Consider the following 23,489-nt stretch of genomic DNA (forward strand, 5'->3'; position numbering starts at 1 on the left):
GATAATTATTTTTAAAAAACAAATCATGACAAATACATGTAGGTTACTAACGATTGCTGTTTTTTTGTAAAGCTTATATTAGTAAAATAATAATTATAATTATAACAATAATGACATAATAATTGCAAAGTTTTGATTGTGTGAATAATAATTAAATAATTATTTTTGTTAAAGACTATACACTGAAAGTACTTACAGACAAAGAAGAATTAGTTGGTTGTTTTTTACTTTCGATTGAATTTGTACTAGTATCTTGATTCTGTTGACCTTTCTCATCTTGATCTTTTATTTGATTGGTATCTACAGAATTATTAACAGTATCTTTATTTCGATCAATTTGTGAGATGATTTCTGATCCTCGTCTAGATGACTTTCCTTCCTCCTCCTCTTCTGTCTTGCTAGGTTGGTCTTCTTTAGCTCCATCATCCACTGCCTCTTTCTTCTCAGTCTCTCCAAGTTCTGTGGTTCCTTGGTTTTCTTGTATAACCTCATTGCTGTTTGATTTTATTTCTTCATTTTCCTTTGAAGACTCTGCTAGTTCCATTGCCTTGACCTCATTTTGAGTATTGGATTCTACTGGCCCATCCTGTCCATTGCTTTCCAATTTCTCTTCATTCTCCTTTTTATCAGCTTCAAGTTGCTCTACTGCTTGAGCTGAGCCATCAACTGAACTTTCTTTCTCTCCTTCTTTACCTTCACTATCAGTCTTTTCTTCAATTGCTCCTTCATCAGTTGGCTCTTTGCTTCTTTCCTCAGAGTTTGAAATCTTTTCTTTGCCCTCTGGCCCTTCATTATCATTTCCACTAGCCTCTTCTTTTACTTCTTCCATTTCACCTTCATTCAATTCCACGGGTGATTTTTCCTCTTCTTGTTTGTTTTTCTCTTCACCTTCAGCTACTGGTTGCCCTCCTTTCTCTTCTAATCCTTCCACAGACCCTTTCTCCTCTGTTTTATCAACCAATGCAGTTTCCTCATTAGCTACCTCACTAGCTGCTTTGTCTTCTACTTTTGCGAAGTCCTCTGTAGGGCCAGTCTCATCATTGTCTACTTGAGTATCTTGTTTCTGCTCTTCATTTTTTGTTTCTTTGGCTAACTTATCTTTATTAATATCAGAGTCTGATGATGGAGCAGAAGAAGAATGAGATGAAGAAGGTGAACGTGGAGGAGGCGAAACTATTCGAACACGAGTTTCCTTCTTTTTAAAATTGTCTTCTGGCTCAGGAGCTGTGGATGAGGTTGAAGGAGGAGGGGGAGGAGAAGAAGGCTTGCTATCCACAACTTCTGTCTGCTTTGCTTCTTCATGATCTGGTGTTTTTTGAGGAGAGAGTCCACTAGTCACAGACTCCTTGTCTGGTTCTTTCTCTGTTACTTCATTTTCTATTTGTGCAGGAGGTGCCTCATCTAAAACTATTTGCTCTTTCTCTTTTGCACCTTCGGGATTTGCTGACTCAGAAGAATGGTTATTGTCTGAGACTTCTGATTCTTTTTGTTCTTCAGATTCTTGTTTATTTTCTACTTCAGTAGGAGGAGGAGATGAGTCATTAGGAGGGGAAGTAGGAGGTGTCGCATTTTCCATCTTTGTCTCGGGTGTCTCTTCTTTTTCGGTAGATTTTTGAATACGAGAAGATGATTGAGAGGAAGATGAATGAAGAGAAGATTTACTAACAGAACCATTCTTATGAAGAGAAGATTTACTAACAGAACCATTCTTATTTCCTTCTTCATTAGGTTCAGGAGGAGGAAGAGGAGGAGAGGATTCAACATATTCCGACTCTTTTACTTGTACTTCTTCTTCTTCAATTCTTTCATTGTCTTTGGATGATGCAGAGCTTGGGCGTGACGAAGGAGATTTCTTTTTGACGTCAGTCTGAGATGAACTAGAACTTGACGACTCATCTGGTTTTGACGCTTCGTCTCTGCTTGACTCGTCAGTATTCTTCTCTTCCTCTTTGCTACTGTGGTTTCCCAACCGACTCTTCCTTCCACTCTCAATACCATGGGTAGAAGAAACACTGGAAGAGGAAGAAGAGGAAGATGGTGAATTCTGCTTGGAAGAAACAAATTTTAAAGATACGTCAGTTCCATCACTCTCAGTAGCAGGAATGAATTCATTCTTGCTTTCTTGTATTTCATCATTTTCATCCAATTCTGCAATGTTTAGCTCTCTACTGATGTACGACTGAGCTCTTCTCAGTACTTGATTAAGATATTCCTTTATCATGGCATCATCTGATAACAACTGGCTATCACTGTCACCATCCTTTGGAGGTTTATTTGCCACTTTTGTCTCTGAGGCTATGTCTTGAAGGCTCTCAACTTTTTCTTGAGTTTTGTCAGCCTTGACTTCCACCTTGTCCTTATCTTTATCTGTCTCCTTTTCTTCCTCCTTCTCCTTTTCATCCTCCTTCTCTTTTTCTTCCTCTTTCTCTTTCTCTTCCTCTTTCTCTTTCTCTTCCTCCTTCTCTTTGTCTTTCCCTCTTATTATCTCTTCCTTATCCATGGCATTAAACAGCTCTCCATTCTCTTCAACATTCACAACCTCTTTGGCCACTTCAAGAGGTACAGGCTCATCTTTTTCCTTGTGAGACGGAGAAGGAGTCCTACTACTACTTTTTGATGATCCTGACGTGCTCTCACTGCGAGGAGGTGGTGGTGGAGAGGGTGAGTTTTGTGATGCACGGGAGAGAGAAGTGAGTGTAGATGCTTTCGAGGATTTTCTTTCTTCTTCTTGACTTTGTTGTGAATCAAAATCTGATGAGTAAGCCTCCCCTCCTGCTCCCCCTCCTTCTTCTTCCCTTTTATCTTCATCTTCTTCTTCCTCTTTTTCTCCTCCTTCTCCTCTCTCTTCCTCTTCTTGTCCATCTATTTCTTCATCATCATCTTTTTTCTCGTCATCATCCTCTTGTTCGAAATCTTCATCATCGTATTCATCATCTGACAATTTCTCTTCCTCTGCTGTTTTCCCATCCTCCACTCTTTCTTCCTCCTCCTCCTTTCCATTTGTCTTTAGTTCTTCTTCAATTTTCATTGTTGTCTTCACAGGCGTAGTCTATACAATGATAATAAAGTCTTCAAAACATAATAAATGCATTTTAAAAAATAGCGAGTATTAGTGAAAAATAACATTAATTGTTATACCCTATCAATACTTGAGAAGCATTGATAAGCGAAGATTACAATAAATGCGACGTAATTAATTATTGCTATACATGTACACTCATTTGTTGTTATTATTACTGCAAGCTTGTAAATACATCATAGCGTTAATAAGTGAGACATTTAAAGATCTACATAACATTTAGAGTTTGCCGAGGAGCTGAAATTTTAGAATTGCAAAACATACAAGTACAAGTAGCCTTTTATCATAGCTACACTGTAATTATGGTGTATATCTGCATACTTTAGGTTTAAATGTTGGAGGGAAGAGTTTTGACTGATTTGCATGTCCAAACTTGCAGAGGTAGCACGGCTGACCTCCCTCGACTTTCAAGAGGCGAAAGTTAGCGGAGGATTTCCCACCGCCCAAAACCTGTCCTTGCTTGTGTTTGTACTCGCAGCAAGAGCTGATGCGACAGTTAATGAGTCCGTTGACGTAGAGTGACATCCCAAAAGGCATTCCATAGTGTCTCTTTGAAGTTACAGTAAATTGATCTGTGTTTAGAAATACATAAAATAAAGGAATTTCCAATGAAATTTAGATAACAGTGAAGCTAACCTTTAGCCAGGAGTTTTCCCTTAAATAAGCAAATATTGTTGCCACCACAGTGCTGCTGATGAACTTCAACGTACACGCGTGGATCAAAAACGGACATTAATTTGATGCCACCTCCTAAATACTCGAACCTCAGCTCAACATTAGTTCGCATGTTGATCTCAGAAACAGCTGGGGCGGTCTGAAACAAGAGAGCAACAGTATCAAACAAGACCTTGCTATCATGCATGCATGCTTATATTGCTTGGGTCTAAAACTACATGTAAATGATGTACATTTCATATAGCACTTGTATTGATCATTGAATTTCTAAAGTACAATCAGTGCACTATAAAGTACCTGTGGTCTTCTTATACGCCCACTCCTAATCTGCATGTTGGTAGTACGTGATGCTGCTGTAGGTGGAGGGGGTACTGGCGGATGTACTCTGCCATAAGGACTGATATAAGACGTGGGTAGAGACTTTGTGGTGTTAACCATGTGGTTCAGTTGGAGGAACTGCTTCTCCGAGAGACCCAGTTCTTCCTGGCGCTTCTTTAGTGTCGACGAGAGCTGAGGTGGGCATGAGTTTGAGGGACCGAGTAAAGCCACACCCAAAGGGTAACTAGCTTCATGCTAGATAAACAAGAGAACATTTATAAACTTTGAAATGATGTACAGTCTAATAAAAGCTTACCTTTACTTTCTCCGCTAGCTCCAATTTAGAGAGTGTCTCCATCTTTTTCTTTAACACTGCACGGCGTTTTTTCTGTTAGAAAAAAGAGACCATAAAGCAACATGCAAAGGTGTGCACATGTATCATCAAGTTACAGATTCATGCGCAACACCACACAGCTACAAGTGACAATTATTACAGCAATTTCAATTACAGATCCAATCCATGTGTGCCATGTTGCAGATAAAATGTATCTAGCTACTACTTAGTTGTTACACAGAATTTTTGAGCTGACCTCTAGCTCAACGACTCTATTGACAAGTGCTTCTGACATTGCATGCTTTGACCTGGCCCTGTGCTCATTCCTAGCATGATAGCGACGGATAGTCTCCTCATCCAAGACACGGCCATCTTGAGTGATCTGCTTGAGAAAGGAAAAGATCGAAGTCTTTTTGTAAATGTTCTTACCAGCCCCATCCTTTGGAGGTAGTGCCGCCTCGAAGAGGAGGCGAAATAACCCGCCAAATTCTCATCAGTGAGACTGTTGTAGCTTTCAAGGGGACTGGAGAAAGAAAGAGAAAAAAGCAGAAATAGAAGAAAAGGGATAGAAAATGTTATATAAAAAGATGTCTTTGTTTCATTGGCATACCCTTGATGCTTAGCGTGCATGGCGTCTATTGATTAGCAAAAAGAAAGAAAGAAGAGGCTACAGTAGTCACACCAAGTACTCTAGAGCCATAGATAGATACATCCAAGTGTTTGAGTCTCCATAGCAACCAGGTATTTTGGAGACACGGAAGTAAACGGAAACTACTTTTCCGCATACTAGAAAAAAATCAAAAAATTGAAAAAGAACAATAATTTTCTGCACAAAATTGAAGTCAAGCAGAATACATGTGTAGGTAGGCTAGCTGCCAGATCATTACATAACTTTATTCATCATTAATACAAACAACAACAATAATAATAACAAAAAGACAAAATGGTGCATACTGATTAGGTAAGAGAGTTATTATAATAATGAAAATTAAGGTGATATGAAAATGGAACTTAAATAATAGTAATAATAATAATAATAATAATAATAATAATAATAATAATGATAATTCTAACGAAATTGCTGCTTTTTCTTGGCATCAATGGCTTGAAGTATAGGCTGGCGTTTCTGGTGGTATCTTTTTCTGAGAGCTTCCAACTCTTCGTCCATTCTCTTATCAAGTAGAGTCATGTGTTCCTCTAACTCATCATCATTTAAACCTTTCAACTAAAAAAGAAAGAGAGAGAGACAGTTATCGCAGTATGAGGATAAGAAGAGGTAAAGTACAGAGAATTTCTAATATTTTTATACATTTTTTGTGTTGCATAGATTTTTTTTACAAATTCTTAAAGTTGCTCCAAAATCAGGCCAAAGACCCTGTACTATAGTACAGGGTTATTGGCCAAAAATCACTAAAATTCGATAAGTAAAAATTCTTCATTTTTATAAGTCTTCTGATACATATACATGTTCTTATGTTGTGTAGAAAGTTTGAACTGATTTCGATCAAAATTGATTTTTTTACAAATTTTTAAAGTTGCTCCGAAATCAGGCCAAAGACCCTGTACTATAGTACAGGGTCATCGGCCAAAAATCACCAAAAATGACTAGAAAAAAAAATTCTTCATTTTTATAATTTTCCTGATACATATACATGTTCTTATGTTGTGTAGAAAGTTTAAACTGATTTTGATCAAATTTGAATTTTTTATGAATTTTTTAAAGTTGCTCCAAAATTGGGCCAAAGACCCTGTACTATAAGTACAGAGCCATCGGCCAAAAATCACCAAAAATGACTAGGAAAAAATTCTTCATTTTTGTAATTTTTTCTGATACATATACATGTTCTTATGTTGTGTAGAAAGTTTAAACTGATTTCGATCAAATTTGAATTTTTTATGAATTTTTAAAGTTGCTCCAATAGCTATTTGTATGTCATCTCATGTTTACATCCCTGCATGCTTTGTGGAAAACTCTGACTGTACATGTACATGTAAATCTACATGTGCATTAAAATTATCGTCAAAATTAGAGTACACTAAGTCTCTTTTGAATTTACAAATGTACATGTAAAATGTACATGTACATGTATTTCACTACACACTTACGTAATCCTTGAATTCCGTCCCCTCGGGTATGGCAGGAAAGTAGGCATAGATACTCTGAGGTCCCACATGTGCATTCTTCTTGTTTCCTTGCTTCTTGTTGTGATCAGGTTCTTTATTGAAGTGATGCATGAAGTGCGGCTTGTATGGCTCCTTGGAATCCTTGTCTGTGTCGACACCTACACATACAGCAATCAGTATATCTCAGTAAAACAATCAGTAAATTATTAGTAAAACACTCAAAAATGGAAAATTCTCTTGGGCCATTTTTAATGAAATTTTTACAACTTTAAAAAATTCAGATATTAATAAAAAAACTCACGTTTCATAGTGCTATCTCCTTCATCATCGTCTACTATAACTAGCGTCCCCAGGTCAGAGACAGTCGGCTCATTGATGATAATGGAGTCGGGGTAGCCTCTCTGTATCATGGTATTACTGGCAGTGACAAACTCATCGTCTTCATCTCCTTCCTCCTCTTCCTCCTCCTCTTCCTCCAGCTTAGCCATCGCTAGCTGCACAAGCTCTTTGACAATGTCTATGCTCTTGTTTCCCTTCACAAACCTGTGTTGCAGTAGACTAGTAGCAGAGGGCCTCTCTTCCGGGCTCTTGACCAAGCAGCGACTGATAAAATCCGAGAACTCGTTAGAAAAATTGTCGGCTTGTTTGAGGGTCGGTGGAGGTTTAGTGGGTATCATGAATATCGCTCTCATCGGGTGTACCTCGGCGTAAGGGGGTCTACCCTCGGCCATTTCGATAGCGGTGATACCCATTGACCATATGTCCGCTAGACAGTCGTAGCCGACTTCTTGTATGACTTCCGGTGCCATCCAAAACGGCGTACCAATCACAGTATTTCTTTTTGCCATCGTGTCCTATGGAAAGAAATATCATTGTATTACATGTTCATCTCTTGTATATTAAAAGAAAGAAGCTTATTGCATTATGTATGGTTCTATTTCCCCTCTCCCTCTCTCTCTCTCTCTCTCCCCTCAATAATTGCTCAAGTTTATTAAACATATATTGTTAAGGAAATCAAAACAACAGAAAGGATGTACTGGCTATTGCACTCAATCATTCATTTAATTAATACTGTGAGACTGTAACTTACTGTTAATTGTCCAGCAACACCAAAGTCAGCTGAATGGGGAGAGAGAGAGAGATAAAGGAAGAAAGGGAGGGAGAAAGAGGTACAAAAAGATGATCATCACACTATTAGATGACAACTAATTCATTGATTCAAATACACGTATGTATATGTACATGTATGTACATGTACATGTATGTGTACGTTGACACAAGCATAATAAAAAGACATGTACATGAACTACATTTACACGTATGTATACATGTAAATGAACACATTTTCAATATCAATAATACCACAATACAATATTACTAAAACAAACATTTGGATTCGCATGATACAAACAACATCCACGCCCACACAAAAACATGTAAAAATCAACATGTACATGCACGGACTGCTAACCTAATTTGGCATGTCCGTCAAGATTTAACAAGATATTGCCAGCTTTGATGTCACGATGAATCTTTCTCTTGAAATGAAGATATTCAAGACCTTTCAGTGCATACTGTACTATGACTGAAATCTCTTTCTCATTCAACTAAAAATAAAAATAAAAATAAATAATAATTTATTTAATTAATTATATAAATAATTAATTAAATGTTAATAAAAAATAAATTTGAGGGGAAAGAAAGCATTAATCTTGTCCTCCATTGAAAAATAGTACATGTACATGTACATGTATAAAACATAGCCTTAATAAAATACATGTACATGCAAGTTCAAGTGTAATTCAGTAACAAATAACAAAAAAGAGGAACAACTTTATTTGATTATTAAGGTCAACCAATGTGTGTGTGCAGTTATCTCGTACTATCTACCCTATCAATCAAATGAAGATCATTACTATATCATCAAAGTGAACTGGGTGGTGAAGACATAATAGCAACAAATAGGGGCATCATTGTGTGTGTGTGTGTGTGTGTGTGTGTGTATGCTTACCGGTCTTTCTATGATACGCATAATATCTGATACAGACCCAGCACCACAATACTCCATTACAATCTAATAAAGGAGGAAGAGAGAGAGAGGGAAGAAAGGAGAGGGAGAGAAAGGAAGAGGAGATAGTAAAATAAGAATTGAAGGATATGACCATTTATTAAATTCCTACCCATAGATCCGTGTTCTTAAAATAACTACCATAATACTTGACTACATATTGACTGAGGAAAAGAGAGAAAGAAGAGAGAGAGTTCAATTGTCCTTTCCCCTATACTCTTATATGTTACCTGTCACACTGTTGCATGATACTAATCTCCTTTATAATGTCTTGTAAGTCAGCATCAACTGGAACCTGTTTAATAGCTAGTAGCTGACCAGACTCCTTGTGGAGTGCCTTATATACAGCACCATAAGCACTGAAAGATAAAATTAAGAAATAAAAAGAATAATGATCACTGTTTTCACTTCCTAGTCTCTTACCCCTCGCCTATCTTTTCTAACAAGTCAAACACATCTTCAGGCTCTTTCATAAGACTCTCCTCGCTTAGTTTCAGAAGCTTCTTCTGGTGTGACTCCATTACTTCACTCCCTTTCTCTTCTTCTAGGAATGGCCACTCAATGTCACTGAACCACACCCATAAAATGGCACTGTGGCCACGCCCAGATATTGACACGCCCACAAAATGGCGGCTGGACTGAGGTGGTATGTTAGTCTCTCTAGATGGAAAACTATAACAGAAGTATCACTTTAGAATTATTTAGTAATTTTATTTTAATAATTATAGGACTGGAATGTTGCTATGTCCCTCATACAACCTGAAGAAAGTGAGAGAATCAATCAATTTGTCTTTAAAGAGGATGCTTCTCTCTCTTTGGTGAGTGTCACGTGATCTCTTTCAAGCACTTAACATTCAGCAGTTGCAATAGATTGGTCGACTTTTGTTACGAGCAGGGACGGCTAAAAGAACGGGCGCAACAAACAATGAGATCAATTTTGATAGAACGGAGAGGGGGAAACCATATTTGGTAAAAAGGGTCGGCTCCCATAATTCTTGTAATTATTAATCGTCATAGGTGGAGCCTTCATTGGGTGGGTGTGGTTTAGATCTTAACGTGTCTCATCAAGGAGATTATGCTGTACTAGCTGGAGAGGAGGGAATGAGAGTTGGAGTTGATGTTATGGATTGCACACGACCTAGTGAGGAGATAAAGAGTACCGTATAGCGGGTTTGTTTCGTGAGGCTAAACTTTCGTTCTTTTCGTTCTTCAAGATGGGAGAATGAATAATTAACCAAACGAAATTCCAGTTTTTAATGGGCGTGGTAACTTATTAACGTCTTCAGAACGAATGTTTAACCTCACGAAAGTCATTTTGAGGATGGAAAACAAAAGTTTACCTTCATGAAACAAACCCACTATACGGTAAGGAAGAGAGGGTTAAAGACTCTTCTTTTGTGTAGGAGGTATAGCGTCTCTTGATCAGTTCTTTACTACAATGAGACGACAGTTTACTGAGAGGGAGTGGCACCAGATTAGGTCACCAAGTAGCGAAGAGGATAAACTCAAACTCTTTTATCGCTTCTGGGTAATTTTTTTATTATTAATAAATTAAAAATATAACGTCATGACTATTAATAATAATTAATGATTGTTTTCTTTAGTGTCTCAAAGAGAGTTACATTAAAGCAACAGGGATTGGTCTTTCTCACGGTCTTCAGAGGCTGGAATTCACCCTTGACCCCTCGTCACCATGGAAATATGGAGCAGTAGGCCCCTTTTATACCCGATTAATTAACATTATGTATCTTATTAGGATACTCCTTCCTGTAGCAGTACTGTATTGTCTGTTGATGGCATAGAGCAAACTCAATGGAGCTTTGAGGAAAGCTTTATCGATCGCAAAGTAATGATTATTTTCTGTTGCATGACAATTTTAAAAATGTGTAGCAAAGATTTATGCTGCCAAAAAATTCATGATGTTATGCTTTGTAATACAATACCAAGATAATATTGGCATGTGCTTTTTATAATTATTTTTTTGCTAGCATTGTGTTGCTGTGGCAATAGAAGGGACTTGTCATTCGGGCTCATTTATAGAAGTCACAGTACCTAAACTATTAGAAAGTTTAGCAGTGGATATTAACATGATTGATCCCAACCACTGGGAACTGCAGAAAAAGCGTCCATCTAAAAACGTATCATGTTTAAATAGTGATAATGGATGATAGTGAAAGAAACAAAAACAAGACTAATAACACATTCATAATTATTATTATTTAATTTTTTTAAAATTAAAATTCACTCTTGCCAAACTACTTATCCTAATACGGTTCAAGCTTTCTTTTGTCTGCATTTCCTCGGTATTGGTTTAGCAAGATTTTCTATTAGTGGAGATGGCTGGGCAAGCAGTGCCGCCCTAGAAACAACCCATGCCCTTGGATTGTAATCCTTCTGATAGCCAGGAACTTGCTTTGCCTGAGCTAACTTTGCTAGCCTATCAGTTGCTATGTGCTGTAGTGTAGCTTTAGATATGATCCACTGGGTTGGTTTTGATGGCTGGTGGCTCTTTGGTAATGTTTTAGGCGTCGCTAGTTCTTCCAGTCTAGCAGTAGCAGTTGCTTGCAGTGCCTTTGATGGAATGTCAGAGGTCCATTGACACCATTCCCATTCACTCTGTGGCTTTATTGGTAGCGATGGATAGTTCTTGTGTGATGCTAGTTGACTGATTCGAGGAGATGGACAGGCTGATAGCGCCCTTTGTGAAACCTTTGTAAACAGCTATGGATGTGGAAAGAGAAAAAAATAATTTACGAGAATCAGTGAACTATACTAGAAATCATAAATTTTGTCAGTTTTGCACTAAAATTATGTTAAAATTGCAACTTGAATGCATTCATAAAGTGTGTGTGTGTGTGAGTGAGAGCATACTGGTCTTGGTGGCTTGTATTCTGGTGGTAGTGTCTTGTGTCTTGCTAGTTCGTTTAGTCGAGGAGTGCTAGAGGTGACAAGTGCTGCTGGGTTAATGTCCCATTTTGGAGTAGGCCTATCTGGAACGTAATACTTGTGAGGAGTTTTAGGCCTTGATAATTCTGAAAGTCTTGGAGTTAGTGCTATGAAAATAAAGGAAACAAATTATCATAGTTAAAATAATATCATGGCAGGCATGATTGTTGATAAAAATTCATTAAATTTACCAAATTCAGTTGTTTTGGAGTAATCTTTAGGCAGTATACCACTCCTCCAGTACACAGACCTCCTAAACAATGCAATCACTCATACCATGATAAGTGTTAGTGTCCTCAGACTGACCTGTCTTCCAAGAAACCTTCTGGTATTGGCTTTGCTTTTGAAATCTGATCAATATGCCGTACTGCTTCTGCAAATAAAAAGTAATAGTACTATTATGGAAACGCTTTGTCCTTACCTTTCAGAGTCATCTCTGCATGTAAAATGGCTCAGTTTTCACTTTACTGGTCGCTAGGGAAGATCATCGTGTTGCTTGGTTGCCATGGCTACAACCGTTCACCCACGTGACTAGACAATCGTCATCACGTGATGCTCAGAATTATAGGTAACCTGTTAATGCTTTTGTGGATATGGTTGGTGAAAGGGGCTCGATTTATTTGCGGGAGAAAAGATGAAAGAGGCAAGAATATTGTAGGGGAAAGAGAAAAACCTGTAGAAACTGAGAAACAATGGACGGTATTGAAATAATGCCAATGAAGCCATTTAATTACTAGCCCCTCCCACTTTAGACTGATTGGGATGGGTGGGAGGGAGTAAAAGTGGAAGAGGGACCAGTTCCTCCTTCACCTCAGGCCACACCCCAAGATGAAGAGATTCCTGATCTGTTCCGTGACATGGAACCAAATTTTCAAAAACCGAAAAAAGTGAGGACGGTGGTGGTAGGAGTATAATTATATCTAATTGTTATATCAATCTGATCAAATTTGAATTTTTTTTTCAAATTTTAAAGTTGATCCAAAATCGGGCCAAAGACCTACATTAGTGTTAGACTATAAGTAACATTATGCCAAAATTGGTAATTGCGATTAAAATTCAATATTTTCATAGCTCAATTACACCTGATTGGTTGTCCTAATGAATATACTCAATTATTGGATGTCCATTGTCTTGATATTACATTCATATACGTGTTCTTATGAATCCCATAAATGCATGCTTAATTGCTACACCTTCATTTCCTAATAACTGAGACATTGAAATTGAAAGGACAGAAAGATATACAGTAACTCCTTTCTCTCCCATGCTTCAACTGGTACTTGTACTATATAACCAAAACTAGAAACAAAAATAATAGCATTATCCTTAGACAAACTGTAAATTTTAATGGCAAGAGGCTTAATTGAAATTGCTAGCAGTACTTTCCCATCTGTTGGGTCATAACGTGTTTTATCAAGAGTATGGTTTTATTTTGTATAAAGTATTGCCATGTTTATAATTTTTAAGTCACAATGTTTACCCTCTTGCTGGATGTGTGTATTTATCAATAATTCTGTACATCCTCTTATCCATAGATTAGGATTAAGAAGCAAAGGAGAGATTTTGAAGAGGCTACTCCAAACCTCAAACAGTTTGCCTTTGATCCAGCCTTTCAAACAGTAAGTATTAAAGAGTCCCTTTTTAAAGAATAATAACAATGGTGAATGCCATTGTTTTCTTATAATCTCCTATATGTTTATGTATACATCTACTTTTTTGGTGTTGCAAAGACCATGCAATGCTATTTTAAGAAATAATGCAAATATTTTGTCTAACATATGGACTAGGCTCAGATATAAAGAATAATAACATCCACACACACACACACACACACACACTCTCTCTCTCTCTCTCCCTCTCTCTCTCTCTCTCTTTCTCTCTCTCTCTCTCTCTCCCTCTCTCTCTCTCTCTCTCTCCCCCTCCCCCTCTCTCTCCCCCTCCCCTCCCCCTCCCCTCCCCTCTCCCCCTCCCCTCCCCCTCTCTCTCCCCCTCCCCTTCCCCTCCCCCCCCCTCTCTCTCTCTCTCTCCAGGCAACCTCTGAACTATTAGACTGGCCTGATGAAGAACAAGATGAGAGAGGGGGAGAGAATGGATGGGAGGGAGACGACCTTCCGGAACTGCTACGTCAGTCAAGACAGAGCATGAGGAAACAAAGACAAGAGGCCATTGAGGCACAGAGACAGCAAAGGGAAAGACTAACCAATGCACCGCCATCTTCAATGTTAGGAGCTACTAAAATCACATGATAATAATAATTAATAATCATTACTACATTATTAAAGTCACAATTGGGAGAGGGAGTAGATTAGAGTTTATTAAAAGCAGCAATATCAACACTTTGAACCTAGTGAGAGAAATAGGAGAGAGAGGGAAGGAGTAAGAATGAGGACACCATTGTCTTACTAAATCCTCAAATTTGGTGATTTCTTCTTCAAGGAAATCCGTTCCAATTTTATCATCTTCAACTACACAGTTTATTTGAAGCTTTAAAACACCATAAGCCACTGGGACCAGTTTAGCTATGAGAAGATGAAGATAAAGCAAGAGAGAGATTGGAGTACAGCTCTTACATGCTTTCCATTGGAGCCCATCAGCTTCAATACTACGTACACAACGCTCAAGCTCCTTCATATCTACCAGTAATTAAACACACACGATGCCATATGACACATCTACAACCAGACTTACCTGTTTCATCATCCCACTATAAGAAAAGAATCATAAAATATTTATAGAATGAAATTTTTAAAACTCACCGGCTTAACTTCTAGGATAATGCTTGACTTTGCAATAATCTGTGGCTCTGTTATTAAATATTATGAATTGGTTGTTAAAGGTGCATGTATCACTGTACTTTTCTCTTTCTTTGCTTTGTAGGCTGCCAGAGCCTCTTCCTTACGCTTCTCAGCAGCTGCTATTTCTTCCTCCTAAAGATGTAATATTTTTAATGATTCCTACAAGTACATGTACATGTAACTAACATCGTCTGAGCCAAAAAGATCAAAATCATCATCGTCGTCATCTTTGGCCTCTTTTGTAGTAATTACTTCTTCCTTCTTGGGCTATTTGTAATAAATGAATAATAATAATTAACAAATTAATTCAATAAGAAATTAAGAACCACATCCATTTTGTTGTATGAGGACATGAATTTTGGTTATTCTAATAGTTTTATCTCTTACCTCTGGTGCCACGCCAATTGCTTTTTCCAATTTCGCCACTCCTTAAAAAATCAATATCACAGTAATAAAAAATAATTACAAAATTCCACCACATACTTTCCGCTAAAGTTTTATTTTCTGCTTCCAATTTCGCCACTCGTGCTTCCAAATTTTGACTTCCGGGTTTTGCCGACTGTAGTAAAAACTCTTAATAACATTATTAATTAAAGTGTCGTATCATACTTCGCTTTGAGGAACTTTCTTGAGACTCTGCTCAATCCTCGACTTTGTTTCGTTGATGAAATCACGAATCTCCGAGCCACCAGAACTTAGATCAATGCTGATTGCTTTACCCTTTACAAAGAGAGTGGGTGTTTTGTGGTGAAGGACAATGAATGAATGGGGGTGATAATTACTGAGTGAGTTGATGTACCTCGACTTTAAGTCCAGAGTGACTGCTTGCAGTATATTCTTCTGCTCTAGCTTCAGCCTGTTCGTATTTCTGTCTTTCGAGCCAAGTCCCAGGATCAAGAGAATAAGCCATTTCTAATGCCCTTTCTTTATGAGACTACACGTGGGTTTAGAGTTTATTTAACTGTTTTCAATAACTATTGATTACTTAATTAACTAGTAGCCTAATTTAATTTTTTCCGATTTTTCAGAATCAGTCAATCAGATCTCAGAGAGGAGAGACTGCTCTGTTTCCCCCTCTCCCTCCTTCCCTCCATATCCTTTGCCATGGCTCTCAATATTGGCCCTGACTCTAAGGTGACCTTATGCTTGGACGCTTTCATTCGCTCTGTGGACGATGACTTCTCTGCCCCGAACCAGTCCCAATTTCAATCGAGCATGCCCAAGATTAAGAGAGAAATACAATCTCTGGAAGAAGTGAGAGAGAGAGTGGAGAGGAGAGAGAACACTGAGTGGTGGATTGAGGGTAGAAAGAAAGTGTAGGGAGAGAATACTCAATTATTAGTCTTCATTTCCCTGCCCCCAGTGTCTCTCCAGTGACAAGAGCTATGTCAGAAAGCTGACAAATACACTAAAAGAGGTCATTAGGACAGGAGAAAGTAAGAGACTCTCATAACGTATCCTATCATTGTCATGAAACTACTTTCAGTCTCTCCCTCATTATTGTTTATTTTATGTTTTTGTTTACGTATTGTCTCTTATCCTCTCTCTCTCTCTCTCTCTTTAGTCCATGGCTCAGCTGTCACTGCTTTTGCAGATGATCTGGTCAAGTTTGGAACAGCAACATCAGCCACAGAACCAGAGATAGGTAAAGAAATAGAGTAAGAGTGAGAGAGAGAGGGGGGGAGAGTTAGTGAGAAAGAGAGAGGAGAATGTTTTGGCAATTAGTCTGAGATGCATGTTCCAGTGTGACAGCTGTATACTGTTAGTCCACAATGGTTTGTCTTTTCATATTATCAACACTCTCTATTATTGCAATTCCTCCTGTACTGCAAACCGTCTGTTTATATCTTGTAATGCTCTCCTCCTTATCTCTCTGTCTCTCTTGATTTATACACTCTTCTCATGAATCATGGTTTCCATCCACTTGTATAAAGATATTCATTATTTTGATTCCATGTCTATGTTTGTAGGTAATGCCTTTGTCAAATTTGGAATGCTCTTCAATGTAAGTCATGCAGTCTGTCCCTTACTCTCTTCCTCTCTTTCTTTACATGTACATGCACATGTACCTCTCTCTCTCACTCTCTCTCTCTCTCACACACACTCTCTCACACACTCTCTCTCCCTCCCTCCCTCCCTTCCTCCCCCCCCCTCTCTCTCTCTCTTTCTCTCTCTCTCCTCTCTATTTATATTAAATATTTGCTATGTAACATGTACATGTATACTTTCTGTATCTTATCTATTAGCAAATGGCATCTCTCCTTGGAAACCTGGTAAGTTATTCTTAAATGATTGTAGACTCAATAATGTCATATCTCTTCCACTTCTTTCTTCCTTTCTCTCTCTCTCTCTCAACCACAAGATGTCTTCCACTAAAAGCATGCTCTTCTATTCACTCAATCTTCTCTTTGAGAGCGAACTGAAAGGCGTAAGTAGCATCAGTTCACAGCTAGCCACACCCATTGACTCCACCCACAGGCAAAATACAAGAGCAACATTAACAACTTGCATAGCCAGTACGAGACGTCAAGAAACCAAACGGAAAAAGAAGAAAAGAGAGTCTTGCAACAACTGGGACTCAATCCTCAGGACAAAGTGTTCTCTGCTGAGGAGGTACTGAGTACATGTACATGTATGTACATGTACACATATGTACATGTACATGTGTACATGTACATGCATGCAGAAATTTACCGTACATTTATAAATTTATTGTTTCATTAATGGATGAGCTACCTCATGTACACTGCATCAGTCTGCATGTATAGTGACTTACAATTATTTTTGATTTTGTCACAGACAACATTTTCAGTCTACATTTTCAGTCTACATGTACATTGTAGTAACATGTACATATACATTTGCCTTCTCGTTATTTTTTTACTTATTGTTTTTGTTTCACTATTCCATCACTGTACAATAGTTAGCTGGGAAGCTTGTCCCCGATAGAAGAAAGTTTCAACTAGGAGTCTGTGATGTAAGAAAGGATGTTATATTTATTTTAACACTTGAAAAACTTCTTTCTCCTCCTCTTTTAGTATTTATTGAAGGTTTTGGATGTGAGGAATAAACGTGGTATTGATTTTGCTGATCATTTGGTTGGCTATTATCAAAGTGCTCAAGAGAGGTGAGCATTAATATCCATACATGATAATTGAATCACATCCTTCTCTCCTCCTCCCTCTTTCTCTCTCTCTTCCTCCATCTTTTTCTATCTTCCCTCTCTCTTTCCTCCCTCCGTCTCTTTTTTAGTTATTTCAAAGATGGTAGCAAGTTATTGCTTGCAATGGAGCAATGGGAAACTAAGTTAACATCCCAATTATCTGAGGTATGTTTGTAGAGCTATACTCTTTCCTCCAATTCTCTTAACTGCTTTTATGATCATCCTTCCCTACCCCTTGTCCCTAAATGGTCCGTTGCACTGTAATTATGTACTTGTGTTGTAGATGTACTAGAACATAAGCTCACGCTCTCACTAATGAGCTAGTACTGCAGTAATTACTGCTAGTATACTTCGGTATACTCCAGTATATTTTAGTATATTGAGTGTTGGCAATTTCCACAAGGGAATAGTGTGACTTGTGTTAGTGTAAATACTGATGTGTAATTATTACAACACTTGCTTTATTAGTCTCTCCTGGTACTATAATCCTATCCACTATCATAATATCCTTGGGCTCTAATGATGTCTGCAATGCTAAAGAATGATAGTCAAATCTAATAATGTAAAACAAAGAGGAGGAGGGGGAGAGAGAGGGGGAGATGATTGGAGTGCTTTCGTCTTGACGGCCTTTCATTCAAGCTGATTAATCTTTGGCATTGATCAATATACACATTCACGTACATGTACACATGTTTATCTGTTAGTGATTATTTCTTCCTTTCATGTCTTTCATGTACAAATGTACATGTACTCTCTTTTCCTGTCCCTCTTTCTCCTTCTCTCTTTTGTCTAAATTCTCTTTCCCTCCCTCCCTCCAGATTCGTTCTAAAAATGACAAAGAGAAGAAGCGGCTCATGGCAGTCAAGGAAAAGATTCGAAAGGATCTCGGCATTGACCCCAGCAGTGCAGGCATCACTCAAGTAGACCCAGCGGCCATCACAGGACAGACGGAGAAGTCCGGGTACCTTGCTAAGAAACCTGAGAATGTATTAAGACTGACGAGGAGGCAGTGGCCTAAGAGATACTGCACTGTATCAAAGAATGGATTCACAATGGCACACAGTCATGTGAGTGCATACATATACACCATTGCAGCTAGTGTACATAATGTACATTTATATGGTACATGTACGCAATGTACATGTATACATGTAAATGTATTTGGCACCAAAAAATTTATGTTTGTTAGTATACTATTCATAATTTGCATATGTATGTACATGTAGTCATGTGCATGTTTACGTTGATAATTATTTTACATTTACATGTACTAAATGATGGATTGTATATATATTTTTTATTTTGTGATTTATTTGTACGTTTAGACTCACGCCCCTCATGTTAGGATACCAGTGATGCTGTTTCAGTTTAAGGATCCAGGAGAGGTTGATGGAAGAAAGTACTGCTTTAAACTTCAAGCACGTATGTTGCATTTAAACACATGCATGTACATGTACATGTCTTTTTCCTATTTTGATGACCTGGATGTACAATGTATTGTCAAGGTTTCCTACAGGATAGTGCTCATGCAGCTTCTTGTCAGTCAATTGTCACGTTGCTCAAAAATTGGACGAAATATAGCACCATGTATATGTAGTACAGGGTATTTTGACAAAAATGACTAGGAGAGAATTCTTCATTTTTATAATTTTTTCTGATGCAAATACATGTCCTTATGTTGTATATCAAGTTTGAGCCAATTCCGATCAAATTTGGATTTTTTACGAATTTTTAAAGGTTGCTCCAAAATCTGGCTGACGACCCTGTACTATAGTACAGGGTCGTCGACCAAATTTTATGAAAAATGACTAGGAGAGAATTCTTCATTTTTATAATATTTTCTGATACATATACATGTCCTTATGTTGTATATCAAGTTTGAGCTCATTCCGATCAAATTTGGATTTTTTACGAATTTTTAAAGTTGCTCCAAAAGCCACGTACTGTATTGCATACATGTATTGTAGTGCTAGTCATCTCATGAAGCATCCTCTTTAAAAGTTCACTTAACATGCTTTGTGAGAAACCTCGTGTACAGTCCTATACATGTACTTTCTAAGATTATTTTCTCCCATACACTACATGTATTATTACAGTACATGTACATGTACATGTTTACATGTATATGAATTATGCCTCTTACTCTATTTTCATTTGTTATTGTTTATGTTATTCTTATAAAAATATATGCGAACTGGAATGTTTGCATGTCTATAATGTACATGTACATGTACACCGTGCCTTGTATCCAATATATACATGTACATCTGCCCAGTACAATCCTATAGTTTGAAGGTGTACATAATGCTATGCAGTAATGACGTTTAGTTTATCTTTCATTATTACTGGGTTTTTAATTATTATTGTTATTGTTGTTATTACCATATTATTATTATTATGTGCGATGTACCTATACAGTAGTTCTCTATTTTTGTGGTATAGTGTATCATTTTGTTTTTTCTTTCTGTCCTTATTTCTCCCTCTCATCCTTTACAGAAACCAGGGTATACTCATTTGATGCTGAAACAGAAGCGGAACTAGAGTCGTAAGTTATAAACCACCCCGCCCCTCACTTTATAACCACACCCCTTTCAAGATGGCGGCAAGTAATGACAAACTGTCAGCTGGAGTTATTTGGAGGTGACACAATCACACCCACCAAAGCAGACAATAGATCACTATCCCCACCCACCACTGCTACCGATACCAGACAACTTGTGAAGAGAATAATATCAAAAATACAGTTCCTGCCAGGTAAATTGTCATATGATTGTACATATACCACATGTACATGTAAGGTTGAAAAATTAAGCATGTTCCTTTATGTAAATTTATCAGTGATTGAATATATATTGCACCACCAATGAGAGCTTTATTATTTGAAATATTTATCTTGTACATGTACATGTACAAGTACAAGTACATGTACAAGTACAAGTACATGTACAAGTACATGTAGATGTATTTTACTTACTTCCCATTAGGTAATGTATATCTACATGTACATACATGTACTTACATTTTACTTACTTCCCATCAGGTAATGATAGATGCTGTGAGTGCAATGCCCCTGATCCTGAGTGGCTATCGGTCAATCTTGGTCTACTGATATGCATTCATTGCTCCGGGCGGCACAGGGAACTGGGTGTCCAGTATTCACGCATTCGATCACTTAAATTGGATGCTCTGAAAACATCCGAACTACTAGTGAGCCCTCTAATGGTTACATGTGTGTACAGTAGTGTTGTTGTATCCATTTTAAGAAATTGTATGTACATGTACATGTGCATGTACTGTATGTATGTATTTTTTAGATAGCACGAGTGATGGGTAATTCAGTGCTCAATGAAGTAATGGAGGCTAATCTAACTGATCCTAAACCATCACCTGATTCTGACATGTAAGGAGAGATTTTTAGCAAAACTCAAGAGTTGCAAGAAGCGACAAATTAATTTTGTAATTTTTTTTAGTGAAACACGACGTCACTTTATTGTTGAGAAGTACACTAATAGAAAGTACATAGAGCACCAGGTGGACCCTTCAGTATTGAGCCAGGAGCTACTGGAAGCAATTGAGCTAAGAGATATCAAGCATCTCCTTCAGGTTAGCAAAGTTTACATTAATTTTGTATGCATTTATACATGTAGTCATGTACATGTACTTGTACATTCTAGGTCTATGCTGAAGGTGCTGATTTAAAGTCAATGTTAATTTGTGGTCGATCAGCGATTCACTTAGCCATTGAGCAAGAAGATCTCACTTCGCTTCATATGGTTGACTTCATTCTCGGTAACAGTAGAACTGAGAATGTCCCTGATGAAGAGGAGGGGAACACTCCATTACACATTGCAACACTGACTGATAACCCACAGTGTATTAAACTGCTACTGAACCACAATGCTAACCCTAACATCAGTGAGTTGTAATGGGACTAGACATTTTTTGCAAATACAACATAATCATGACTATGACATGTTAGGCCTAATCCTTGGGGAAATAAAATTTGGGATTTTACATGTACATGTACATTTTGTTGCTGTACATGTACATGTACATGTACTCTAATTCTAAATGTATTTTTCTCTTTCTTTATCAGAGAATAAAAATGATCAGACTCCATTGGATATTGCTGAAGAGAAGAAGTTTGATGATTGCATTGAACTGGTGAGTCATTAATGTCACCACACGCACACACACACACACGCAGTCACGCACACATGCACACACACACACACACACACACACTGTATTGCTTTTATCTTCTAAACATCCTTCACCTGTCTTCTCTCATTTCATTCTCCTTCACCACATTTTCTTTCTTTACTTGATCCTCTCTCTCACTCTTTTTTCCTATTTTTTCCTCCCTCACTCCCCCCTCTCTCTCCCTCCCCCTTTCTCTCTCCTCCCTCCCTCTCTCTCTCCCTCCCTCACTCTCTCTCCCTCCTCCTCTCTCCCTCCCTCCACCCCTCTCTCTCCTCCCTCCCCCTCTCTCTCCTCCCTCCCCCTCTCTCTCCTCCCTCCCTCTCTCACTCAGTTGCAAGATGCCTCCAAAAAGAAATACTCAAAATGTGAGCACATTGATATAGACTGGGGAGTGAGTAATGGAGACTGTGAGAATGAGTCCATCTATCAGACTCCAGTTGACTTGGGTCACGGGTCAGGTAATGGCGGAATGAAACGAAGTGAGACAGAAGATAACATAGTTGGAGGTGGAGTCGGAAACGGATCAATGGAGAAGAATTTGGGTCTACCATTATTATCTACTGGTTAGTATGTACATGTACATGTACATGTGCATGTACATGTAAATTTCTCAGTATACGTAGGCGATGCCTCATTTAGAGATTAATTTGATTTTAAAATTGTCATGTAAAATAATGTACATGTACATGTTCAGTATACTGTAATTCGCCAGTTTTGGAGCAACTTTAAAAATATTTTCGGAAAAAATTTAAATTTATTATTTCCCCCTAAAATTAATTTTATAATACATGTACATGTACATGTATATGTACCTTACATACAGTATGTACATGCATGTACATGCATGTACATGCATCATTACAGTTTCCATCATGGGCTCCTGATAATACTTATACTTTTGTTTAGGCGGGCTATCCAGTGCTTCTCCCAGACTAGCGTCAAGAGGTCATTCTCCGAGGAGACCATTGTCACAGTTGATTGATGTCAGAGGTAAAGGAGGAGGAGATGGAGGAACCAAACAACCTTTTGTTCCTCAGCAACCTAATCTCTATCCTCCTCCTTCTGAGCCTGCCCCTCCCCCACCCCTTCGTACTGTCTCTCGTGAAACAAACCCACTACCATTGAGGTAAAGGAGAATTGAACTTTGCATTACAAAAACACAATGTGATATATCCAATGCATGCAAATCATGTACACATGTGGACTGTCTCTACTCTCTCTCTTCTCTCTCTCTCTCTTCTCTCTCTCTCTCTCTTTCTCCAGTCCTACTAGTGTTCCTGTTGTTCCTAAAAGAAAGAAAAGACAAACTATGATGGGCCCAGCACCTGTTGAAGAAGAAGGACCAAAATTGGTAAGAATACCAATGTATATGTACTCCTTAATGTACTCTCTTTCTTCTCTCTAGCCCCCCTCCACTCCTCCCCCAGTTCCAACAACTACAGTCGTAGTAGAAGCAATTTATAACTGTGTACCAGATAGACCTGATGAGCTTGCCTTTAGCGAAGGAGACAAAATCGTTGTAGTCACAAAACTAAATAAGGATTGGTGGGTAAGTGGTTAGTACTACTCTCTCTCCTTTTTTCTCATGAATATCTCTTTTTTGCTATTACATTGCAACTCTTTTTTGCTGCATTCATGATATGCAAAGTTTACAATACATGTGCATTGTACACTTTGTAAATCCTTTTTGCTATCATGTTCATGACATTACATACATAGATGTGTACCTATAACTCCATTAATCCTTTCCCTTTTTATTTCCCTTTACAGAGAGGCTATATATT

At 37.9% G+C, this 23,489-nt stretch overlaps 7 protein-coding genes across 8 annotated transcripts in view; 3 read left to right on the forward strand and 4 right to left on the reverse strand.

Annotated features, from left to right (window-relative positions):
- Positions 1 to 39: 39 nt before the first annotated feature.
- LOC100637328 (glutamate-rich protein 3-like) lies at positions 40 to 5,144 on the reverse strand. 2 transcript variants are annotated; one of them, XM_019994682.1, is made up of 9 exons: positions 5,017 to 5,144; positions 4,836 to 4,929; positions 4,663 to 4,788; positions 4,389 to 4,460; positions 4,052 to 4,327; positions 3,716 to 3,893; positions 3,401 to 3,651; positions 1,705 to 3,049; positions 40 to 1,671 (listed from the first exon to the last, which is right to left on the reverse strand). In XM_019994682.1, the coding sequence occupies exons 1-9, from the start codon at positions 5,034 to 5,036 to the stop codon at positions 176 to 178; spliced, it is 3,858 nt and encodes a 1,285-aa protein (XP_019850241.1). In that variant the 5' UTR covers positions 5,037 to 5,144; the 3' UTR covers positions 40 to 175. The 2 variants fall into 2 exon arrangements, with proteins under 2 accessions (XP_019850241.1, XP_011402923.1); XM_011404621.2 differs by having other exon boundaries at positions 40 to 3,049.
- A 67-nt stretch (positions 5,145 to 5,211) lies between these two features.
- LOC100631652 (serine/threonine-protein kinase 3-like) lies at positions 5,212 to 9,184 on the reverse strand. Its single transcript, XM_003385318.3, has 9 exons — positions 9,022 to 9,184; positions 8,829 to 8,957; positions 8,711 to 8,762; positions 8,542 to 8,604; positions 8,002 to 8,137; positions 7,621 to 7,649; positions 6,832 to 7,384; positions 6,513 to 6,688; positions 5,212 to 5,631 (listed from the first exon to the last, which is right to left on the reverse strand). The coding sequence occupies exons 1-9, from the start codon at positions 9,117 to 9,119 to the stop codon at positions 5,476 to 5,478; spliced, it is 1,392 nt and encodes a 463-aa protein (XP_003385366.1). The 5' UTR covers positions 9,120 to 9,184; the 3' UTR covers positions 5,212 to 5,475.
- Positions 9,185 to 9,197: 13 nt separating this feature from the next.
- LOC100632405 (L-aminoadipate-semialdehyde dehydrogenase-phosphopantetheinyl transferase-like) lies at positions 9,198 to 10,866 on the forward strand. The gene is made up of 8 exons (XM_003385324.3): positions 9,198 to 9,281; positions 9,327 to 9,416; positions 9,469 to 9,567; positions 9,616 to 9,739; positions 10,002 to 10,126; positions 10,203 to 10,307; positions 10,355 to 10,444; positions 10,587 to 10,866. The coding sequence occupies exons 1-8, from the start codon at positions 9,225 to 9,227 to the stop codon at positions 10,764 to 10,766; spliced, it is 870 nt and encodes a 289-aa protein (XP_003385372.1). The 5' UTR covers positions 9,198 to 9,224; the 3' UTR covers positions 10,767 to 10,866.
- Positions 10,743 to 12,059, reverse strand: LOC100633422 (testicular haploid expressed gene protein-like). The gene is made up of 5 exons (XM_003385330.3): positions 11,966 to 12,059; positions 11,851 to 11,917; positions 11,736 to 11,797; positions 11,470 to 11,651; positions 10,743 to 11,319 (listed from the first exon to the last, which is right to left on the reverse strand). Exons 1-5 carry the CDS (start codon positions 11,976 to 11,978, stop codon positions 10,873 to 10,875), a joined length of 771 nt encoding a protein of 256 aa, XP_003385378.1. The 5' UTR covers positions 11,979 to 12,059; the 3' UTR covers positions 10,743 to 10,872.
- An 11-nt stretch (positions 12,060 to 12,070) lies between these two features.
- LOC105312178 (uncharacterized) lies at positions 12,071 to 13,865 on the forward strand. The gene is made up of 4 exons (XM_011404622.2): positions 12,071 to 12,243; positions 12,297 to 12,431; positions 13,080 to 13,163; positions 13,575 to 13,865. The coding sequence occupies exons 1-4, from the start codon at positions 12,097 to 12,099 to the stop codon at positions 13,788 to 13,790; spliced, it is 582 nt and encodes a 193-aa protein (XP_011402924.2). The 5' UTR covers positions 12,071 to 12,096; the 3' UTR covers positions 13,791 to 13,865.
- LOC100634309 (elongation factor 1-beta-like) lies at positions 13,767 to 15,300 on the reverse strand. Its single transcript, XM_003385337.3, has 11 exons — positions 15,139 to 15,300; positions 14,949 to 15,059; positions 14,823 to 14,898; positions 14,727 to 14,767; positions 14,526 to 14,606; positions 14,399 to 14,471; positions 14,301 to 14,347; positions 14,233 to 14,248; positions 14,115 to 14,177; positions 13,948 to 14,063; positions 13,767 to 13,888 (listed from the first exon to the last, which is right to left on the reverse strand). The coding sequence occupies exons 1-11, from the start codon at positions 15,247 to 15,249 to the stop codon at positions 13,850 to 13,852; spliced, it is 774 nt and encodes a 257-aa protein (XP_003385385.1). The 5' UTR covers positions 15,250 to 15,300; the 3' UTR covers positions 13,767 to 13,849.
- A 4,811-nt stretch (positions 15,301 to 20,111) lies between these two features.
- Positions 20,112 to 23,489, forward strand: part of LOC100631778 (arf-GAP with SH3 domain, ANK repeat and PH domain-containing protein 2-like) — a 4,747-nt gene continuing 1,369 nt past the window's right edge. Inside the window, exons 1-10 of the mRNA XM_011404624.1 lie at positions 20,112 to 20,256; positions 20,543 to 20,709; positions 20,817 to 20,902; positions 20,973 to 21,105; positions 21,177 to 21,417; positions 21,599 to 21,666; positions 22,037 to 22,268; positions 22,612 to 22,831; positions 22,969 to 23,056; positions 23,111 to 23,261. Coding sequence (XP_011402926.1) covers positions 20,112 to 20,256; positions 20,543 to 20,709; positions 20,817 to 20,902; positions 20,973 to 21,105; positions 21,177 to 21,417; positions 21,599 to 21,666; positions 22,037 to 22,268; positions 22,612 to 22,831; positions 22,969 to 23,056; positions 23,111 to 23,261 — 1,531 coding nt within the window. The remainder of the gene's footprint in view (positions 20,257 to 20,542; positions 20,710 to 20,816; positions 20,903 to 20,972; positions 21,106 to 21,176; positions 21,418 to 21,598; positions 21,667 to 22,036; positions 22,269 to 22,611; positions 22,832 to 22,968; positions 23,057 to 23,110; positions 23,262 to 23,489) is intronic.

Source organism: Amphimedon queenslandica, unplaced genomic scaffold (genome assembly GCF_000090795.2).
Source record: "Amphimedon queenslandica unplaced genomic scaffold, v1.1 AMPQUscaffold_13467, whole genome shotgun sequence".
Taxonomy (NCBI): domain Eukaryota; kingdom Metazoa; phylum Porifera; class Demospongiae; order Haplosclerida; family Niphatidae; genus Amphimedon; species Amphimedon queenslandica.

Coding starts and splice junctions, on each gene's coding strand:
- LOC105312178 (XM_011404622.2), top strand. CDS start 12,097: ATGCTCAGAATTATAGGTAACCTGTTAATGCTTTTGTGGATATGGTTG. Junction 12,244..12,296: donor AAACTGAGAAACAATGGACG/GTATTGAAATAA, acceptor CTCCCACTTTAG/ACTGATTGGGATGGGTGGGA. Junction 13,164..13,574: donor TTGATCCAGCCTTTCAAACA/GTAAGTATTAAA, acceptor CTCTCTCTCCAG/GCAACCTCTGAACTATTAGA.
- LOC100631652 (XM_003385318.3), bottom strand. CDS start 9,119: ATGGAGTCACACCAGAAGAAGCTTCTGAAACTAAGCGAGGAGAGTCTT. Junction 8,605..8,710: donor TTAAGAACACGGATCTATGG/GTAGGAATTTAA, acceptor CTCCTTTATTAG/ATTGTAATGGAGTATTGTGG. Junction 6,689..6,831: donor AGGAGATAGCACTATGAAAC/GTGAGTTTTTTT, acceptor CTGTATGTGTAG/GTGTCGACACAGACAAGGAT.
- LOC100632405 (XM_003385324.3), top strand. CDS start 9,225: ATGGCGGCTGGACTGAGGTGGTATGTTAGTCTCTCTAGATGGAAAACT. Junction 9,417..9,468: donor AGGATGCTTCTCTCTCTTTG/GTGAGTGTCACG, acceptor CAGTTGCAATAG/ATTGGTCGACTTTTGTTACG. Junction 9,568..9,615: donor AGAGGGGGAAACCATATTTG/GTAAAAAGGGTC, acceptor TAATCGTCATAG/GTGGAGCCTTCATTGGGTGG.
- LOC100634309 (XM_003385337.3), bottom strand. CDS start 15,249: ATGGCTTATTCTCTTGATCCTGGGACTTGGCTCGAAAGACAGAAATAC. Junction 15,060..15,138: donor ACTCTGGACTTAAAGTCGAG/GTACATCAACTC, acceptor CTCTTTGTAAAG/GGTAAAGCAATCAGCATTGA. Junction 14,064..14,114: donor TGGGCTCCAATGGAAAGCAT/GTAAGAGCTGTA, acceptor ATCTTCTCATAG/CTAAACTGGTCCCAGTGGCT.
- LOC100637328 (XM_011404621.2), bottom strand. CDS start 5,036: ATGCACGCTAAGCATCAAGG. Junction 4,789..4,835: donor ACCTCCAAAGGATGGGGCTG/GTAAGAACATTT, acceptor TTTCTCAAGCAG/ATCACTCAAGATGGCCGTGT. Junction 3,894..4,051: donor GGCGTATAAGAAGACCACAG/GTACTTTATAGT, acceptor CTCTTGTTTCAG/ACCGCCCCAGCTGTTTCTGA.
- LOC100633422 (XM_003385330.3), bottom strand. Junction 11,798..11,850: donor GAAGGTTTCTTGGAAGACAG/GTCAGTCTGAGG, acceptor TGCATTGTTTAG/GAGGTCTGTGTACTGGAGGA. Junction 11,320..11,469: donor AATACAAGCCACCAAGACCA/GTATGCTCTCAC, acceptor CCACATCCATAG/CTGTTTACAAAGGTTTCACA.